This window comes from Bubalus bubalis, chromosome 8 (genome assembly GCF_019923935.1).
Source record: "Bubalus bubalis isolate 160015118507 breed Murrah chromosome 8, NDDB_SH_1, whole genome shotgun sequence".
Taxonomy (NCBI): domain Eukaryota; kingdom Metazoa; phylum Chordata; class Mammalia; order Artiodactyla; family Bovidae; genus Bubalus; species Bubalus bubalis.
Window position 1 is genome coordinate 94345791 of NC_059164.1, and position 18017 is coordinate 94363807.

At 43.5% G+C, this 18017-nt stretch overlaps 2 protein-coding genes across 2 annotated transcripts in view; one reads left to right on the forward strand and one right to left on the reverse strand.

The window, feature by feature from the left end:
• The window catches only part of LOC102403291 (protein GRISEA), a 66604-nt gene extending 51303 nt beyond the window's left edge, over positions 1 to 15301 (reverse strand). The window contains exons 1-3 of the mRNA XM_025290762.2: positions 15108 to 15301; positions 3484 to 4042; positions 1522 to 2623 (exon numbers count right to left, since the gene is read on the reverse strand). Of these exons, the coding sequence (XP_025146547.1) occupies positions 2597 to 2623; positions 3484 to 4042; positions 15108 to 15301 (780 nt within the window). The 3' untranslated portion in view covers positions 1522 to 2596. The remainder of the gene's footprint in view (positions 1 to 1521; positions 2624 to 3483; positions 4043 to 15107) is intronic.
• The window catches only part of MKLN1 (muskelin 1), a 382035-nt gene continuing 367902 nt past the window's right edge, over positions 3885 to 18017 (forward strand). The window contains exon 1 of the mRNA XM_006047723.3: positions 3885 to 4016. The gene's annotated coding sequence lies outside the window, so the exon portion shown is untranslated. The remainder of the gene's footprint in view (positions 4017 to 18017) is intronic.

An 18017-nucleotide genomic window follows, 5' to 3' on the forward strand; every position in this document is an offset into this window, starting at 1 on the left:
CGCGAGTCTCCGCTCCTCCTCAGCGCGCCGCCCACGGCTGCTTCGTGTCAGCCCCCGTCACGACTCTGCTACGCACTTCACCCCCCAGCTCTCGGCTCCGGCGCTTCCGCAGACCCTCCTCACGTGGCCGCCTCCTCCCGGCCCTCCGTACTCCCCGGCGACCGGGCTGCGGACCCTCTCGCACTTCGGGACCCTGCGCTGCTCCTACCCCGGGGAGGGGGTACATCGCCCATCTCGGACCTCCCCCGCCTCCACAACCATCTTCTGCCCCGGGAGGGAGGGTAGGGTGGCCATGAGCTGTCAGAAGCCCAGTTTTCCACATGACGAACCTCATCTTCACCCTTACACATCCCTACTCCCCCTTCAGCCTAGCTTCGAGATGAATCAAGGTATTTAAAGCGGGGTGGGGAGGTGTTGTCTTCATTTTTCTCCCTGGTTGCAAAAAAAAAAAAAAAGAAAACGCAGCTCTACCGATCTGCTCGCTTTTAAGACTCCCCACGTCGTCCCGTCAAATGCAACTTACAAAATAGAAATGCCCACCACACACCTGCTACGCCACCCACCCTCTCGGAACCTGGAGACCCACCCAGCTCGCCTTCTAGAACCTGCGCCTGGGGTAGGGTGGGAGCGGTGCCGTCCGGTTCCCTAAAGTAAGAGGGAGTGAGACGGGGATCAGGCACCCCCCCCAGCCCCGCCCAAGAGCGCGATCCTCCGGTCCCCCAACTCGAGAGCGCAGCAGGGCATCCTCCGTCCCTCCCGGTGGAACGAGGAAGGTAGCCGACGGCCTGGATGCCGGGGGGTGCTGTTTTTCCCCTTTAGAACGCAGACGCCGCGTCCTCTGTGGGCACCCCCACCCCCGTCGCCTTATTTCTGGTGGTCAGCAGAGGTGGGGTGGGGGGAAGACAGGACCAAGTACTCTCGAGGTTCCGGGATGTGACTCTCCGCGGAGTGAAGAGGTGGAATCTCGAAATGGAAACAGTCTTCCCCCCTCCCTCCCCTCCTCCTCCTCCTCTTCTGTTTACCTCAAGTTTGAATTTTATCTGCGCAACATTAGCTGGAATGCGGACATTGAAAACACACACACACACACACACATACACACACACACTCTCTCTCTCTCAACCCGGCAGCAGCTCCGGAGGAGCCATGTGGCATCAAGCCACCTCAAAGGGGAAAAAAGTGCTCTTAGCAACACAAACATGGCGAAATCGCCTCGGCATTCCCGGCTAACGCCACCACCCCTACCTTTCCTCGCCCGGCTCGCCAACATCCCGGCCGGGACCTGCGGGCCCTTCCAGGGGGAGGCGAGGGGCCCCCGGGGAGTCCCAGGGTGGGACCGCGGGGCGTGCGAAAGAGGTAATAACCGGAGTCCACAGTGGAAATGTTTCTGCTGGACCATCGAGCCCGCCGCCTCGCAGCAGTGAGGGGATGCCTCTTTTCATCTCGAGAGGTCCAAACGGAGAACAAAATTCCCATCCCGAAGTCCTGCTGGGCCGGCTTTCCCCACCCTCCAGAACTTACCTTGGGGCTGAACACACGCTGCCGCTTTAATCCCTTTCTCTTTCCTTCCTGCGGAGCGAGACGCAAGGGGGAAAACGATGCGCATGTATATTTGTAGAGCACAGTCTTCTAGAATTCCCCTTTGATCATCTGGAGGAGCGATGGAGGCTTCGGAGACAGGTGCAGTGCTGGCCGAGGCTGCCGGCTAAAGTTGTTCTCTTGGCTGTGGGCGGCGGGGGTCCCCCGGCCGGGGCTGGGCACCGGGTCTCCCTTCCCCCGCGCCGGCGTCGCCCACTTCCCGCGGGGAGCTGCTGCGTGCGGCTCGGCTGCAGGGGAGGTGGCGTAGTTTCTCTTCCTCCCACCTCTTCTCACTCACTTGTTTTTGTAGCCGTGGGCTCCCCTAATGCTTTCCTCTCCACAATGTTGTTTCATTATATCATGTCCATCATGTGACACCGGAGAGGCCTCTCTATGGAAACTTAAAGGGCCTCCCACGTGACTGCAGCAGCAACAACAGCAGCGGCAGAACTGGCGGCGGCGGCCGCAGCCGTTCGTACCACCACCACCACCCACCGAGAGCCCCTCGCAGCATCCCGGAGGGGCTCCTGGCGCTGCAGAAGCCCAGACAAGCGAGCCACAGCATCCGGGAGCTGTGGCGTCTGTGCGTGCGTGTAGCCTTTGCTCATTACATAGGAAACCGAACAGAAGGAGCGTCCTTAAATCCTTTCCTACAGTCACAAAACCCACGCTCTGTTAAAATGACATTTCGTGGCTCCTACTTTATTTTCCCCTAGAGCAATGAGTTTTCTATCAGGTCTGATTAAATTTTACCGAGGCAAAAGGAAGAACCGGACTTGTCCCTCTGCGAGTTCAGCCAGTTCTTGGGTGGCTCAGAAATGACAAAACAATAATAACAGAAATAGAATCAGGCATTTGATACATAATTACCATCGTACCAGCTTTAAAGCTTTTCTGGAATCAACATTCCTCCGATAACTGTGTTGATGATGCTTGCAGGAGGCAAATGCAATGCAGTTTTTCTCTTCCGCAGCTATATTAGGACTTTGTTGCTGACAACAGTAAAAACTTGTTTGTGTCAGGAAGTGAGGTACGACGATATGACCTGGAAGGTACAGACAAAACCAAAGTGGCAGCTTTTGCATTACTTTTCTGACCACATTCTTTCAAATAGAAGCAGCTGATCTTCTGTAAAATGCGTAGTGTGTTTGGTGGGAAATCAAATAATCAGAAAAACACATTTCCCCCGTAATCATAGTGGACGTGCTAGACGCTAGAAATTACCTATAGATTTATATACATGTTTCTATACAGAGAAAAAGTCTGTGCCTTTATATGATATTTTGAACCAATAACTTTGTCATCATTTCTAGCATTTAACTGAAGCATTTAACAGACACTTTGAAAGACTTAAGTCCAGTTATGTGTGAATCCATACCATCAGTTTTTAGAGCCTTCCGTGTTATTGAATCACAACCCCCAATCCTAAATCTCTGCCTTAAAGATTGCATGGATCATAGGATTTTATCCTGTAAATCCAAGCTAAACGGCTCTTTTGATGTTTTAGTTCATGCTTTTCAATTTATAAGGAAAACTCCCTGTTGGATTGGCAGCATTATGAAAAACTTCATAGGAAACTGAAGAGTGGGGCGGAAGATCATGTTTTCTTTGCCTTGACTGTATCTCTTTCCACCTCATCAGTTTCCCTCTGATTATCAGCCATGATGCATGATCTCCACTACATCCCTTCTGATTCCTTAATATGTCCCTCAATATTTACCTTACCATCTAACGCCTAATTCTCACATCCCTTTCCCCTTTCCTGTTTTTGCCTCCCAATTCACCATGTGCTGCCTAGATACTTAGCTCAGGCCTCCCCAAATTCTCCCTCCCAGTCCTCCTTCCAAAGCAGGTCCCCTCCCCTTCCCAGCTCGGTCTCCCTTCTCTGCAACTCTACCTCCTTACCTTTCTTTGACCTCCTTTATTCTCCTTCACAGTCTGGCCCTCGACTTCTCGGCCTCTTCTTCCCCTTCTTCCCCTGCAATGACCTGCCTCAATTGGGGTCTCCTTCACACCCTTCTCTTTGGTCCCATCCCTTCTGACGCCGAACCCCCAGCTTTCCTCACGGGCTTGGCCTGGTCGGCTTGAGCCTGATTTTGTTCCCATGCCCCTGGGCTGGGAAAAGAGTGTGTGGTGCAAAGCGGGGGCAAGCATCCCCCTCGGCGGTGGCCCCTGCCTGGTTCCCCCTCCGCCCCTCCCGAGTCCCGGTTGCGGCGCTTCCTGGGCGGATGGTTGGGACTTGCTGCGGCAGCTGCGGTTCTGCTGTGTCATGCAAGAAGGAGGCGGCGGCGGCGGCGGCCGGAGCTGGAGGGGGAGGAGGGGAGGAACCTGATCTCTCCGGTAGCGAAGGGCTGGAGGCAAACACCGAGTTCCCCCAGAGCCGCCCGGGAGCAGGGAGGGCTCCGCCACCCCGGGGGGCCCTCCCCGCGGGGCAGATGGTAAGTGGGGCGGCGCAGGTGGTCGCCTTGGGAAGGGAGCGTGCAGGGGGTTAGGTGGGGAGGCGGGGAGAACTAGGAATCACCCTGGCCAAACTGAAGGAGCCCAGTCCCCAGCTGAAAGGGACCCAGGCCACAATAAGGATGACCAGAGGCAATAGTTACCGTTCGAATAACGGCCCGCAGGTGACCCAGGCTACACAGAGGAGTAGTACATCCTGAACCAAGGACCGAGCTAGAGGCAATGTTTCAGAGTTAGAAAACCATCATCCCATCAGCCCTGGCGCTTTAGGGTACAGCTGAGTGGCAGAAGTCGACATACACCCTATTCCTATAGCCTGGCTGAGCTTTATGGGTTGCCTTGTTTAAAACTAGGAAAGGGTATGGAAACCTGCCCAACCTCACTTTAGCCACAGACATAATGCTCTTGGCCAGTGGCCTTGGACAAACAGCCTCTGGTGCAATTAAACAATCAATAGGAAAAATAGCTTCTTTCCCTTCGCCACCCTCCTTTCCCAAGCAGCTTCAACCAGGGTAGTTTATGCTGTTTAAAGGAGAAAAAAAACTACGCCGTGCGGTTTCCCTCCCCCACTTACCCTCTGTCAGCCTCAGTCCTGCCACACAAACTGCCCACCCCAGTTTCAGACTATGATTTACATTCGATGAGGGGACTGTCTTAAAGCCTGAAGAATTTTCACCTCTGCTGCCCTTCACTGGGAGGGGATTCAGAAGTAGAACTAAAAGCAGTGAACATGGGGACATGGGGACAGGCTGGGCATGTAGGAAAATTGCTTCTTTTACCTGAGTGCAGTTCTCAGAACAACTTAACATAAACACACATATATATTATATATATACATATATATGTATATATATTATTCTTGTCCATTTTGCTCCTGGAAATCAAAGCACTTTCTGCAACATCATTTTTTTTTTTTTTAATGTCAGTCATACATTAGCAGTAAGGGGTTGGCGGGATTAACTGAAAGGCTAATGACTGTCTCAGAAGCACATGCTGTTGCTAGGGAACTCAAGCTCGTCCTGCTTTCTAATCACTCGTATGTTATGTGGAAATCAAACTTCTCAGGGTGTTATTAAAATGAATGGCATCTGGTTAAAGGAGTTCTCGCTTGTGTTGTAGCATCCTGAATTATTATCGACTCCCTCACACCCACATATCTTGTTTTCCTAATTTGATTTCTGTGTGTGCGTCACTACCAGGGGCAGCAGACTAGACCAGTCAGGTTCACTTCCTGTTTCTCAGAACTGGTTTATATTTGGTCTCGTAGCTTTAGCTGGTAAAATATTATCAAACTGATACTCTTGGAAAGAAATCTGTGATTGCCGTGAAAACCAATTATCCCAATTAAATTCTAATTCCCATAGAAAATGTCATAATTTGAGGAATAAGGTATACTGCCAGTTGCCATTTGAGAAAACCGTTCTTGAAATGTAAAGCCTAGAAAAACCCATCAGCTTTATTTCTTTTACCCAGAATCTTCATTCCTCAGCATTAGAACTAAAACAAACTCAATTTGAGGGCAGATTTAAGTGTGATATTTCTAAAATAAAGCTCAAAAAAAAAATACACACTGGAGCTGGGGAAATCATTTAGACTAAATAAGGCATAGAACTGAATAGAATCCAGGCCCCAGAAGTACAAATAAGCTTGGGTTAGCGTTGGGGCACTCAGAGAACAGAGTGTGATTACAAGGCTACAGTACAAATAGAAGCCCATCTCTCTGTACTAATTGTCTCTTTTGCCAATTCTCCTATGTCCCTGGATAAGACAGCCTTGCTTAGTTTTCAGTTCCTTCCTCTTTATAACAAGGATATCAAAAAAGGCAATATCATAAAGATATGTATCTATGTAAATAGGTAGGTTCTGATGAAGATAATTTGTTTGGATGGAAGAGAATAGGGTATCTATGGCATTGAGGAGAGACCAGCCAGATGAAAGTTAGGAAATTTTAACAGGCTGGATGACCTTGGTTGAGCTAGAACAAGTCTTCTCCTGTCTGTTTCCTCTTGGAAGCTAAACAGAAATGCTGGGCTATAGAATCTTTAAGATTCTTTCTATTTACAAAATTCTGTGTTGTACTGAACTCACTGCATAAAAATTTCAATTTTAGCTGAATATTGCAATGTTAAATTTAGGCACTGAAATTTTAATACCTATCCATAGAAACCTTGGAGGAAATTATAATGGGAAAGAGTATGCTGTTGCCACATCACTTTATAGTGTCAGTTGCCAGACAAATAAAATTTACCTGACTCCCAAAGTACTTAACTCTGCTTACTTTCAGGTGTTGTAGGAGGAACAGGAGGAAAGGTAGAAAGGATGTAAAAGTATATCAAAAGATCCTTCATTCAATTTAGATTTATTTAACCCAAAGTACTTTGATGAGCAAGATGATGGAATGATGAATAAAGGCTATTAAATAATTACATGATTAACTGAACTCTCATGGAGTTAGTTATTTGCCTGTATTTTAATTAGTTACAGGCAAAAATATACCTAGATTTTTAAAATTTTCAGGCTCAAGATGTTAAGAAGTAGCATGAAGAAATGTGAGATTTGTGCCAGACAGAGAAGATCTGACTTTGAAACCCAACTCTTCCACTTTCTTTATTCATTATTGAGTGCCTGCTATGTGTCAGGTACCGTGCTAGGCAGTGGGAATACAAAGATAAACAACACAGCCTCCTCTGAAGGATCTTGTAGTTTAATGAGGAGACAGATAAGTGCAAAATTGATCACACAATACTAGGATGTTAGCAACACGGGAGCTCATTGGAAAGCTATACATTTAACCTTCACCTTGCATAGTCACGGTCCCTAACCATAGAAAATGAATTTAGAGAGGAGATCTGAAGCATAAGTAGAATAATCCAGACAAGTGGGCAAGTCAAAGAGAAATGTAGACCAGGCAAAGAAAGTATTATGTGTAAAGTCCTGAGGGTAAGAAAGTGTGCCCATAGAGTTGAAGGTGAAGGACAGAGCCCAGCAAGTAATAGATTCTGTCTTGTATGAATGCATAGCAGAACCCAGAAAGATCAGCAACGTCTTGTATTATGAAAAGTCTTATATATTCTCCTAATAAGTTTCAACTTACCCTAAAGCCAGTGGAGAACTACTGATGAGTTTTAAGGAGCATAGTGAGGCAATCAAATGTCCATTTTATAAAGTTCAGTCCAGTTTGGAGAATTTATTAGTGTGAGCAACACAATAAGCAGGGAGACTAGCTCGGAGGCTGTTTCAGCATTATGGGGATGGAAATGATGGACACCTAAGCTAAAGCAACAAGAATAGAAATGGAGAGAGGAGAAGGATTCAAGAGAAACTGAGGGTATAGAACAAGCTGAATTTTATTATTGATTATGTCTGCAGGATTCAGGAACAGGAGAAGAAATACAGCTCAGATAAGTGGAAAGATGGTGGTACCATTTACCAAGATGAAGAGATATAGGTTGAGGAGGGAATTTAGTTTAATTTGAAGCATGGTGTTTGAAGTATCCATAGGATATCAAATTGAAGCTTTCTATTACATAAATACACAGGGGAGTTGAGAGCTCAGGAGAGAGAGATGTGCTGGAATCATCAGAATGAGTGACAGTCCCTGGAAGTAGATGAAAATCTTCAAGATAAAAGGTATAGAGTAAGAAGAGAGAAGGACCTCTTCTGAAACCTTATGGGAATGCAAACATTGAAAAAATGAGGAAATAAATACACAAAAAAGAACATCCAGAGAGGTAGAAGGACCAGGAACAAGTAGTTTTGGAGAAGTCAAGAGAAATTGGCAATAGTTTGAAATGCTAAACAGAGGTCAAGAAAAATAGAAAGAAATTCCTTGGTTTTAACAACAAGGTCAGTGTTATGTTCAGAAAGACGGAGTTTATTAGGAAAAGGAGATAGTAACCAGATTGCAGTGGACTGAGGAGTAGATATGAGTAGAGGAGGTAGATAGAGAAAGTTCTTTTGGATAAGAAGAACTAAAGACTAAGTAGGAAGGAAAATGAAAATATCAGGAAGAGAAAATCATGATCTGTGAGGTTAAGGATGCATAGGGAAAGAAGGAAATAATATAGTAATATGAAATTCTGGATACTTTTGGGCTTCTTCAAATTGAATGACATCAGTTTATTCAGTTCAGTCATTCAGTTGTGTCTGACTCCTTGCTACCCCATGCAGCATGCCAGGCCTCCCTGTCCATCACCAACTCCCAGAGTTTACCCATACCCATGTCCATCGAGTCAGTGATGCCATCCAACCATCTCATCCTCTGTCGTCCCCTTCTCCTCCTGCCCTCAATCTTTCCCAGCATCAGGCTCTTTTCAAATGAGTCAGCTCTTCGCATCAGGTGGCCAAAGTATTGGAGTTTCAGCTTCAATATCAGTCCTTCCAATGAATATTCAGGACTAATTTCCTTTAGGTTGGACTGGTTGGATCTCCTTGCAGTCCAAGGGACTCTCAAGAGTCTTCTCCAACACCACAGTTCAAAAGCATCAATTCTTCGGCGCTCAGCTTTCTTTATAGTCCAACTCTCACATCCATACATGACCACTGGAAAAACCATAGCCTTGACTAGACGGACCTTTGTTGACAAAGTAATGTCTCTACTTTTTAATATGCTGTCTAGGTCACCATCCACCATTTGCTCAAGCCAAAAAGCATGTAGATATTTACGGTTCTTCTCCTTTTCCTCCATTCTCATGTCTCCTCCATAAAGAATTTAGGTCTACTTTAACCCTCAAAAACATTTCCAAAATCTGTCTCTTTCTCTCTCCACTGCCACCACCCTAATACAGACATCATCTTGTGGGCTCCTGTAATAGCTTCTAATTGGTTTTCCTATTTCCACTTTTGCGTCCTCTCTCCACAACGCAGCTAGAGTGACATAAATCATAACACACAGATCGTATCACTTCTGTCTTAGAATCCTTCCTTGTCTTCTGATTACACTTGAAATAAAGTTCAGACTCCTTTGCCGGACAGAAAGCCTTCTGTGGCATCCCAGACCACCTCTCTTTGATCTCTTCTCCCACCACTCTCCTCTGACTCCAACTTCAGTGGTCTTTTTTTCTATTCCTCGAATGCATTAGATTTGCTCTTGTATTTAAAGGACTTCACCTAGATATTTCCTTTTCCTGGATTTGATCATTCTAATCTTTGTTTAAATGTCACTTCCTCAAGCAGGTCCACCCTGACCACCTGGCTGAAAGTACCCTTCCTTGCCCCTTCCCACCCATCTTAGTAAAGCTTTATTATTGTGTGTTTTTATTTTTATAAATGAGAACCCTTCTAAAATGTAAACCCCATGAGGATTCCTGGCAGATGGTAGGTACTTAAAAATGTTCACCGCATGTTTATAGAAGGCAGAAGAGAAGAGCAATTGATTATCAGAAACTAGAGGCATCAAGGACCAGAGCCTGATGTGGTTCAGGAATGGCCAGTGATGGTGGATTACTAGACTTTTAAGGTTCCAGGTGTGGAAGGGTTATTAGCTGTGTCACCCTGGACATTCATATTCTGTAAGCTTTATTTTGGAGTTAATACTAATACATGCCTCGTAGGGCTGTTAGGAAAATTAAATGACATAGCATAGATACAGGTATAAGCAGTCTTAAGCTATTTGCAGGTAGTCAGGACTTCTGCAAATCAATTCATAATGGGCTCCCCTATAATGGAGTTAACATTTGAAGTAACATTGATGTGTATACACTACCAAGTGTAAAATAGAGAGTAGAAAGCTTCTGTATGGCACAGGGAGCTCAGCTTGGTGCTCTGTGATGACCTGGGTGGGTGTGATGAGGGGAGGGAAGCTCAGGAGGGAGGGGGTGTATACATATAGCTGATTCACATTGTACAGCAGAAACTAACACAACATTGTAAAGGAATCATACTCCAATTGAAAAAGAAAATTTTTAAAAATTGACGATTACTTGTTATTGGGGAAAATTTGATAAAATTCTGAGTTTTAAAAATTACTAGGATTCTGAAAGAATATGGAAATTGGATAATTTAAGAAGAAATCAGAGCACTGCTACTAATCAATAAGAAAAGCATCAAAAACTCCCGTGAGACTGGGTAAAAGTTATGACAGCAGTTAAGGAAACACAAATAGGTCTTTAAAATATGCAAAAGTGCTCAGCCTTTCTAATAACAAGTAATATGCAAATTACAACTGCAATAAGAGATATTTTTTACATACTGTTGTTGTTCAGTTGCTAAGTTGTGTCCGACTCTGCAACCCATGGACTTTAGCATGCCAGGCTTCCCTCTCCATCACCGTCTCCCAGAGTTTACTCAGATTCATGTCCATTGAGTGGGTGATGCCATCTAACTATCTCATTGTCTGCCACCGTATTCTCCTTTATTTTACTCACTGAGTTGACACAAATCAAAAAGTTTAATTAGCATACTTTAGTTTGCCAGGCTGGGAAGTGGGCATTATTTTACATTGTCAATAGGATGAAAATTGATACAACCCCTGTGAAGGGTAACTTGGCAGTATTTATCAAATTTCTAAATGTACAAAGCCTTTGGCCTAGCAGCTCCATTTTTCTATATTTATCCAATAGATATACTGACAAATATTGAAGAATGACTCTTCTAGTATCTTTACTGAAGCATTATTTATGGTAGATAAAGAATGAAAACAACCTACATGTCCATTGATAGAGAAATGGTTAAATAAATTATGGTACAGTTGCACATAATGGTGGGCAACTGTTAAAAATTGTGAGGCATGGTTTCCTCATCTATAGTGATAGTGTGCTCAGGAAGAGAAATGATCCGAGTCAAGAGCTATTTTAAAGAACTTGACAATTGGATGGAATTAGTGAGTTATGGAGAAGGAGGTAGTATCATGACTGACTTGAGATTTCTTCAAAGATGAGATGAATGAGCACGGACGTCAGTGACTGAGATGGAAAATCTTGGGACAGTTGCAGAATTGCAGTATCTGTCTAAGTGGAGATGTTTACTGCAGTTTCATTATATGGATTGGAAGTTCAAGAGAGTTGCTAGAACTGGATTTATAAATTTGAGAGAAGATTGTCTAGGGAGGGTAGATAAAATCAAAAGAAAAGCAGACCCATGATTAAACTCTGATCATTTAGAGATTGAATAGAGAGGAAAAAAAAAAGACCTGATGATGGAGACCAAGAATCAGAAACCAGAGAACTAAAACCAGGAGACTATGGGACTAAAGCCACCAAGAGAGGAATATATTAAGGAGGATATATTAAGAATATCTTAAGCATTTAACATCAACTCATGTTAAATGCTGCCCCAAAGTCCAGGAAGATCACTATAATTTGTGTTCCTCATAAACCCTAAGCCCCTTGAAAGTTGCAATTATCTGATTTATTTTTGTATCCTTAGGGCTTTCCCTGTACCTCTCAGGTATAATCAATGGTCAGTATATTTTTGTTAAATTGGAGAGAAAGACAAAGATACATAAAGAGAAATAGAGATACAAAAAACAACAACAATAGTATGTGTCTTTGTGTCTCAATAAATAAATAAAGCATATTCTCTTGAACTGTACTGTAAACCAAACTTGATCTTAGAAAGATCCCTTGGTTTTACTCCCGAGCTAACACGTTAATTGAGCCCTCACAATGCCACGTTGCTGGGATGTTAAATGCCTCCTGAAAATATTTTGATAAATAATATGCACCCGTGTCTCGTCATTCTGAGTCATTTTTGTCTTTATTTAGGTCCTGGGTGATGACAAAAAGAGCAATTTGCTTTTCCTCACCAATGTGACTCCATCATATCACCTTGAATTGGTTGATGGAGTCTGGAGAATCCATTCCTGTAATACTACGTTTCTGTAATACACTGTAACCACTCATAAGGATGCCCAGCCTCAGTTTCCAATCAAAGAGAAAAATGACTTTGGTTAGGAAGAAACATACTACCTCTTAGAGAAACCACCAGCTTCTCAGTTTGTTATTGTTTCTGCCAAAAGGTGCTACTGCTTTCGGGAGAGAATGTAGAGGATGCCGAAGGAGGAAAGGGTTTGACTTTGTCCTGAGAATGTGGAAATCTTCTACATCGCAAAAGAGATGTCATGACTTTTGGGTCCAGGGTACTCTAGTTAGAAACCAAAGTAATAGATGTCACTTAAACAATATTTAAAGTGTTATAACATCCTGTGTTACTTAGTGAGACCAGAGACTAGTAAATTTTTCTGTAAAGGGTAATAGTTCAGGCTTTGTGGGCCACACAGTCTCTGTCCCACCTACTCAGCTCTGCCTCTGTAGTGCTAAAGCAGCCATAGACAATAAGTAAGTGAATGACCTTGGCTGTGTTTCCAATTAAGCCTTATTTATGGAAAATGAGCTTTGAATTTCATATAAGTTTTGCATGTCATGAAGGATCATTCTTCTTTTGATGTTTTTCAGCTACTTAACAATGTGAAAACCATTTTTAGCTCACAGGCCATGCAAAAACAGGGGTGGGCTGGATTTGGCCCATGGATGTTAGTTTGGCAATCTCTGATTTCAGACAAACAAGAAGACCATGTCGTGAGAAAGATTTTCAGATTCAGAGCTCTGAAGAAAATAATGTTTCATATATACCCTTTATTTTAACTTCTCAAATTTATTTGAACATATAAACACATTTGCCTACATCTGACTTAGCATGTCTCCTCAGTTCAGTGTTAATTTATCAGTTGGCCCCTTCTCGGCCATGTAATGAATGAATGCATGTCAGTGTCGTGTTTCTGTAGAGCAAACTGAAGAATTCTTATTGCTTGTCTATATCAACACCCAAACCAAGAAAGGACATAGTAATTCTAATCACATTTTTAAGCTGCATTCATTCATTCAGTAACTACTTACTAATGATCACTTTTATATACTGCAGTACTGTTAGGGAGTTAGAGATAAAAGAGGATAGAAGATAAATTTAAAAATCTAGTGGCTGACAGGTGTCAATGAGAATGGTTTGAATGTATTACAGTATAAATATAGTCGTTTAAGCCTCAGATGCGTAGGCAAAAATTAAGTGTAAATCTGAGCACTTTGTGTCCCAGATGTGTGACCTCAGGATGATTACATAAACCATATAAGCTTCATTTTCCTCTTTTTAAACTGAGCATCATAATACCCACCTCCCAAGGAGGTGCTGTGGGAATTAAGTAAGACATAGTGTATGTAAATCAGCTAGCATGGTACCTGTACACGGTAAGTAATAAGTAAGTGAAAGTCGCTCAGTCGTGTCCGACTTTTTGTGACCACATGGACTATACAGTCCATGGAATTCTCCAAGCCAGAATACTGGAGTGGGTAGCTGTTCCCTTCTCCAGGGGATCTTCCCAACCTAGGGATTAAACCCAGGTCTCCGGCATTGCAGGTGGATTCTTTACCAGCTGAGCCACCAGGGAATTAGTTGTTGTATTGCACCAATATGAAGGTACATAATTTGTTCAAAAGAAACACACAATTAAAGGCAAAATAGAATAGCCATGTGAGTTAAGAACTTACAAATACAAATGAAGACTCACAAACCTGAACGTTAAGGGCTGGTAGAACCATCAAAATAAAAGCAGAAGTGACGTCACAGGAGCTTACAATAAGGCAGCTGGCTAGGTGTCTTGCCTTTGCCTTCCAGATGGAACAAGATGCTGGATTATCTAAGGAGCCCTGCCTATAGTTCTAGTTCTCCAAGCTCCCCAAAAGTTAAATGCCAGTTCTGATCAGAGAGAAAGTATGTCAGAAAAACATCTAGTTCTGCTTTATTGACTATGCCAAAGCCTTTTTCTGTGTGGATCACAATAAACTGTGGAAAATTCTGAAAGAGATGGGGATACCAGACCACCTGACCTGCCTCTTGAGAAACCTGTATGCAGGTCAGGAATAAACAGTTAGAACTGGACATGGAACAACAGACTGGTTCCAAATAGGAAAAGGAGTACGTCAAGGCTGTATATTGTCACCCTGCTTATTTAACTTCTATGCAGTGTACATCATGAGACACGCTGGACTGGAAGAAGCACAAGCTGGAATCAAGATTGCCGGGAGAAGTATCAATAACCTCAGATATGCAGATGACACCACCCTTATGGCAGAAAGTGAAGGGGAACTAAAAAGCCTCTTGATGAAAGTGAAAGAGGAGAGTGAACAAGTTGGCTTAAAGCTCAACATTCAGAAAACAAAGATCAAGGCATCTGGTCCCATCACATCATGGGAAATAGATGGGGAAACAGTGGAAACAGTGTCAGACTTTATTTTGGGGGGCTCCAAAATCACTGCAGATGGTGATTGCAGCCATGAAATTAAAAGACGCTTACTCCTTGGAAGGAAAGTCATGACCAACCTAGATAGCATATTCAAAAGCAGAGACATTACTTTGCCAACAAAGGTTTGTCTAGTCAAGGCTATGGTTTTTTCAGTGGTCGTGTATGTATGTGAGAGTTGGACTATAAAGAAAGCTGAGCGCCAAAGAATTGATGCTTTTGAACTGTGGTGTTGGAGAAGACTCTTGAGAGTCCCTTGGACTGCAAGGAGATCCAACCAGTCCATCCTAAAGGAGATCAGTCCTGGGTGTTCTTTGGAAGGACTGATGCTAAAGCTGAAACTCCAATACTTGGGCCACCTCATGTGAAGAGTTGACTCATTGGAAAAGACTCTGATGCTGGTACGGATTTGGGGCAGGAGGAGAAGGGGATGACAGAGGATGAGATGGCTGGATGGCATCACCAACTTGATGGACATGAGTTTGAGCGAACTCCGGGAGTTGGTGATGGACAGGGAGGCCTGGCGTGCTGCAGTTCATGGAGTCACAAGGAGTCGGACACAATTGAGTGACTGAACTGAACTGAACTGATGTCATCAGTATCAGCCCAGCATCTTGCTTCCTTCCAGTCAGGTCAGCTGTGAGCCTTTGACATCTGTAGGCTCCTCCTATTACACCTCCCACTCCATGTTTTTTCAATTCTGTGCTTCCACCTTGACCTCCACACCTTCTGTCTCTGGTCATTTTGCCTCGCATCCAGATTCCCTTTATATTTGGGACATTCTCCTTAACCCTGGTCTTTTTGACCTTGATTCTGATGTCTTGTTTAGCTTATCACTGACCAGTCCTCATTCCAGAGGGTTGTATTGTGTTGTCCACACTCCTGCCATGGTCTCCTTAAACTGTGGTACACGTGTGCCTTCATGCTGGACTTCATAGTATTAGTAGCTTCTTGAACTTCACCTTGGTGAGAGACATCAGGTCTTGCATAGTTCAGCTGCCCTAATCCAAGCCAGCTTCTGTATTTACAGCCCATACCCTAGAAAGAGCTCTTCACTCCCTACTGGGCTCACACTCTCTCTCCACTGGCCATGTTTTGTCAGCTAGTTCTAACATGCCTTGTGATCCTGTTATGGCAACATCAATAATGCTTTCCCAATACAAATGACAGAATTAATAGGACAGGGCCACAATATAGGGGTAATGGAGAACTTCAACATCTACTGACAAGCTCATTCTGCTGAAAAGTGGGCATCAAATAAAGTTGGCATGACTTAAATTTAAACTAATTGCTTATTGAAGAGGTACTATTCTAAGCTTAATTCTAACCAGCTAAGAAGAATGTGTTGGTGAAGTGGAAGTGACATACAGCTTAAAGTAAGTGACCACGGTATCCTTGAATTTGTAGTACCCGAAGAAGGCAATTCTTTGCTTGCTAACCGGATATAGAGAAGACTTGAACAAGTTAAGAGAAAATACGGACATAAGGCTCTATCTGGCCAGAAACTAGGAAAGAGAGCTCAAGAGTAGCAAAATGACTTGAAATTTGAACTCTTATAAAGCCAGTGATTTCAATACAGAAAAGAGAGCATCTAAGTAAAAAAGATCAATGTTGCTGCTCAAGGAGCGTCTGATTAGCTCTTGTTTTTAAAGGACACTCACAGAAAATAGATAGGAGTAAGGGGAAAACTCACTCTAAAGAAGGACTCAGACCTGTGAAAATAATGCTAGAGGGCTTAACATCCAGAGACAAGTAGGCTCTGAGAAAAGTACTGGAGACAATGGTTTTCTGTTTGTTTTTTGTTTATAGATACAGTAAGATAATAGCAACCCACTCCAGTATTCTTGCTTGGAAAATCCCATCGATGGAGGAGCCTGGTAGGCTACCATCCATGGGGTCACAAAGAGTCGGACATGACTGAGCGACTTCACTTTCTTTCTTTCTATAGTAAGATAATAATAAAGAAGGAATAGTGTTATTGAATGAGACAGACTGATGTTAACAGGTAGCTAAAAGCCAGAATCATCCAGCTATAGTCTAGTTCACTAGACGCTAATATATAAGGCTTTCCCTACACATTTTTAATACCTTTAAAATCAGAACGTGTCTTCAATAGATGTATTTATTGTGGTCAAGTTTGGGCAGAAAGAAGTGAAAGTGAAAGTCGCTCAGTCATGTACAACCCATGGACTGTAGCCTGCCAGCCTCCTCTGTCCATGGAATTTTCCAGGCCAGAATACTGGCGTGGGTAGCCGTTGCCTTCTCCAGGGGATCTTCCCAGCCCAGGGATTGAACCCAGGTCTCCCACATTGCAGTGTTTGGGGGAGGGCTGTAAAAACAGTAATTAAGTGATGGTATATCATACAATAAGTTGAAGAACAGAAGAGCAGCAAGCAGTAGAGAAAGGACTAAGACAAGAAGAAAAACTGTGATCAAAACTTCTACAAAGGGGTAGAAAGAGATTGTTGTTGGCCCATAGAAGCCAAGCCACTGTACAGTCGCTGTACAGGGTCACAGAGGCAGGGAGGATGATGTCTTTGTCAGTTGGAGCTGCTATAACCAATACCACTGACTGGATAACTTATACAAAAAAATGTTTATTTCTCTCTTCTAAAGGCTAGTAAGTCCAAGACCAAGCTCTCAGCAGATTTGGTATCTGATGCAGATGAACACCTTCTTGCTGTATCCACAGGTAGAGAAAGATCATCTCTTCTTATAAGGGCACTAATCCATTCATGGAGTCAGATAATGGCTTTCCCTGGGCAGAACATTTTGAGCTGTGCCTGGCGCATAGCACGTGGGTACTATTGTGTCCTGCCTCTTCTGAATCACTATGTGGTCAACTTAAAGCCCCAGCACGCCAAAGGCCAACTTAGTTAGCTCTAGCTGACTCCTTGGAGGGCTCCTCTAAGAAGATATTTAGGTCAAGGTATAGGTCTCAGGTCACAAGCCAGGAAAAGACATTGCAAAGTGTATAGGTAAGACTTATGGTTTAAAAAAAAAAAAAAAAAAAAAAGACAAGGGATCGCCAAAATAACTAACCAGAAAACAAAGTAGCCAGGAGACAGAGACTTTACCAGAATGGATTCAGGGGAGAATTAGGGCTATGGTCTTATTTCTACTGGGTCTATGGAACCTGTCTTAAATAAGGTATTCAGAGAACCTATAAATTAGTTGGCCATGGAGGAAATTGTTCCAACCGCATATGATTAGACTTTTTGAAACTACGATATGCCCAGGTGATCCCTATACAACTTGAATGTAAAGGATTTCTTACCTAAGGAAAGGATCATGTCCTTTCATGATCTTAACTCCAATTTCTACTGCATTAATAGTGGTAGAACAAATGTTTTCAAATGGCAGAGGATTTGCTGTTTTTCATCAAAAGCAATGATCTTGACATTTACAGATATAGTCCCTTACCTTAGTTGCCTTCTTGAATGTATCCCTCTTTCTCAGTCACTCTTTTATGTAGGGCATCCATGTAGTTTCAAGAAAACTAACTCCACCTTTATTTCCAGGGTGAGGGTCATGTGGTCCAGACTAAGTCTATCAATGAGTTTTATCCCCTTGGCTCCAGCAACTGCGTCATGTATGGGCATGTGACCTAAATCAGTCCAATCAAGGAAAGACAATGTCAGGGTTTTTGTGGTAATGCTAAGACAAAGACACATTCCTCTGGCAGTGAAAGTGGTAGCATGTAACCTGGAAGTTCTTGGCCACCATCTAGGGACCAGGAGGGGAGAGTCTA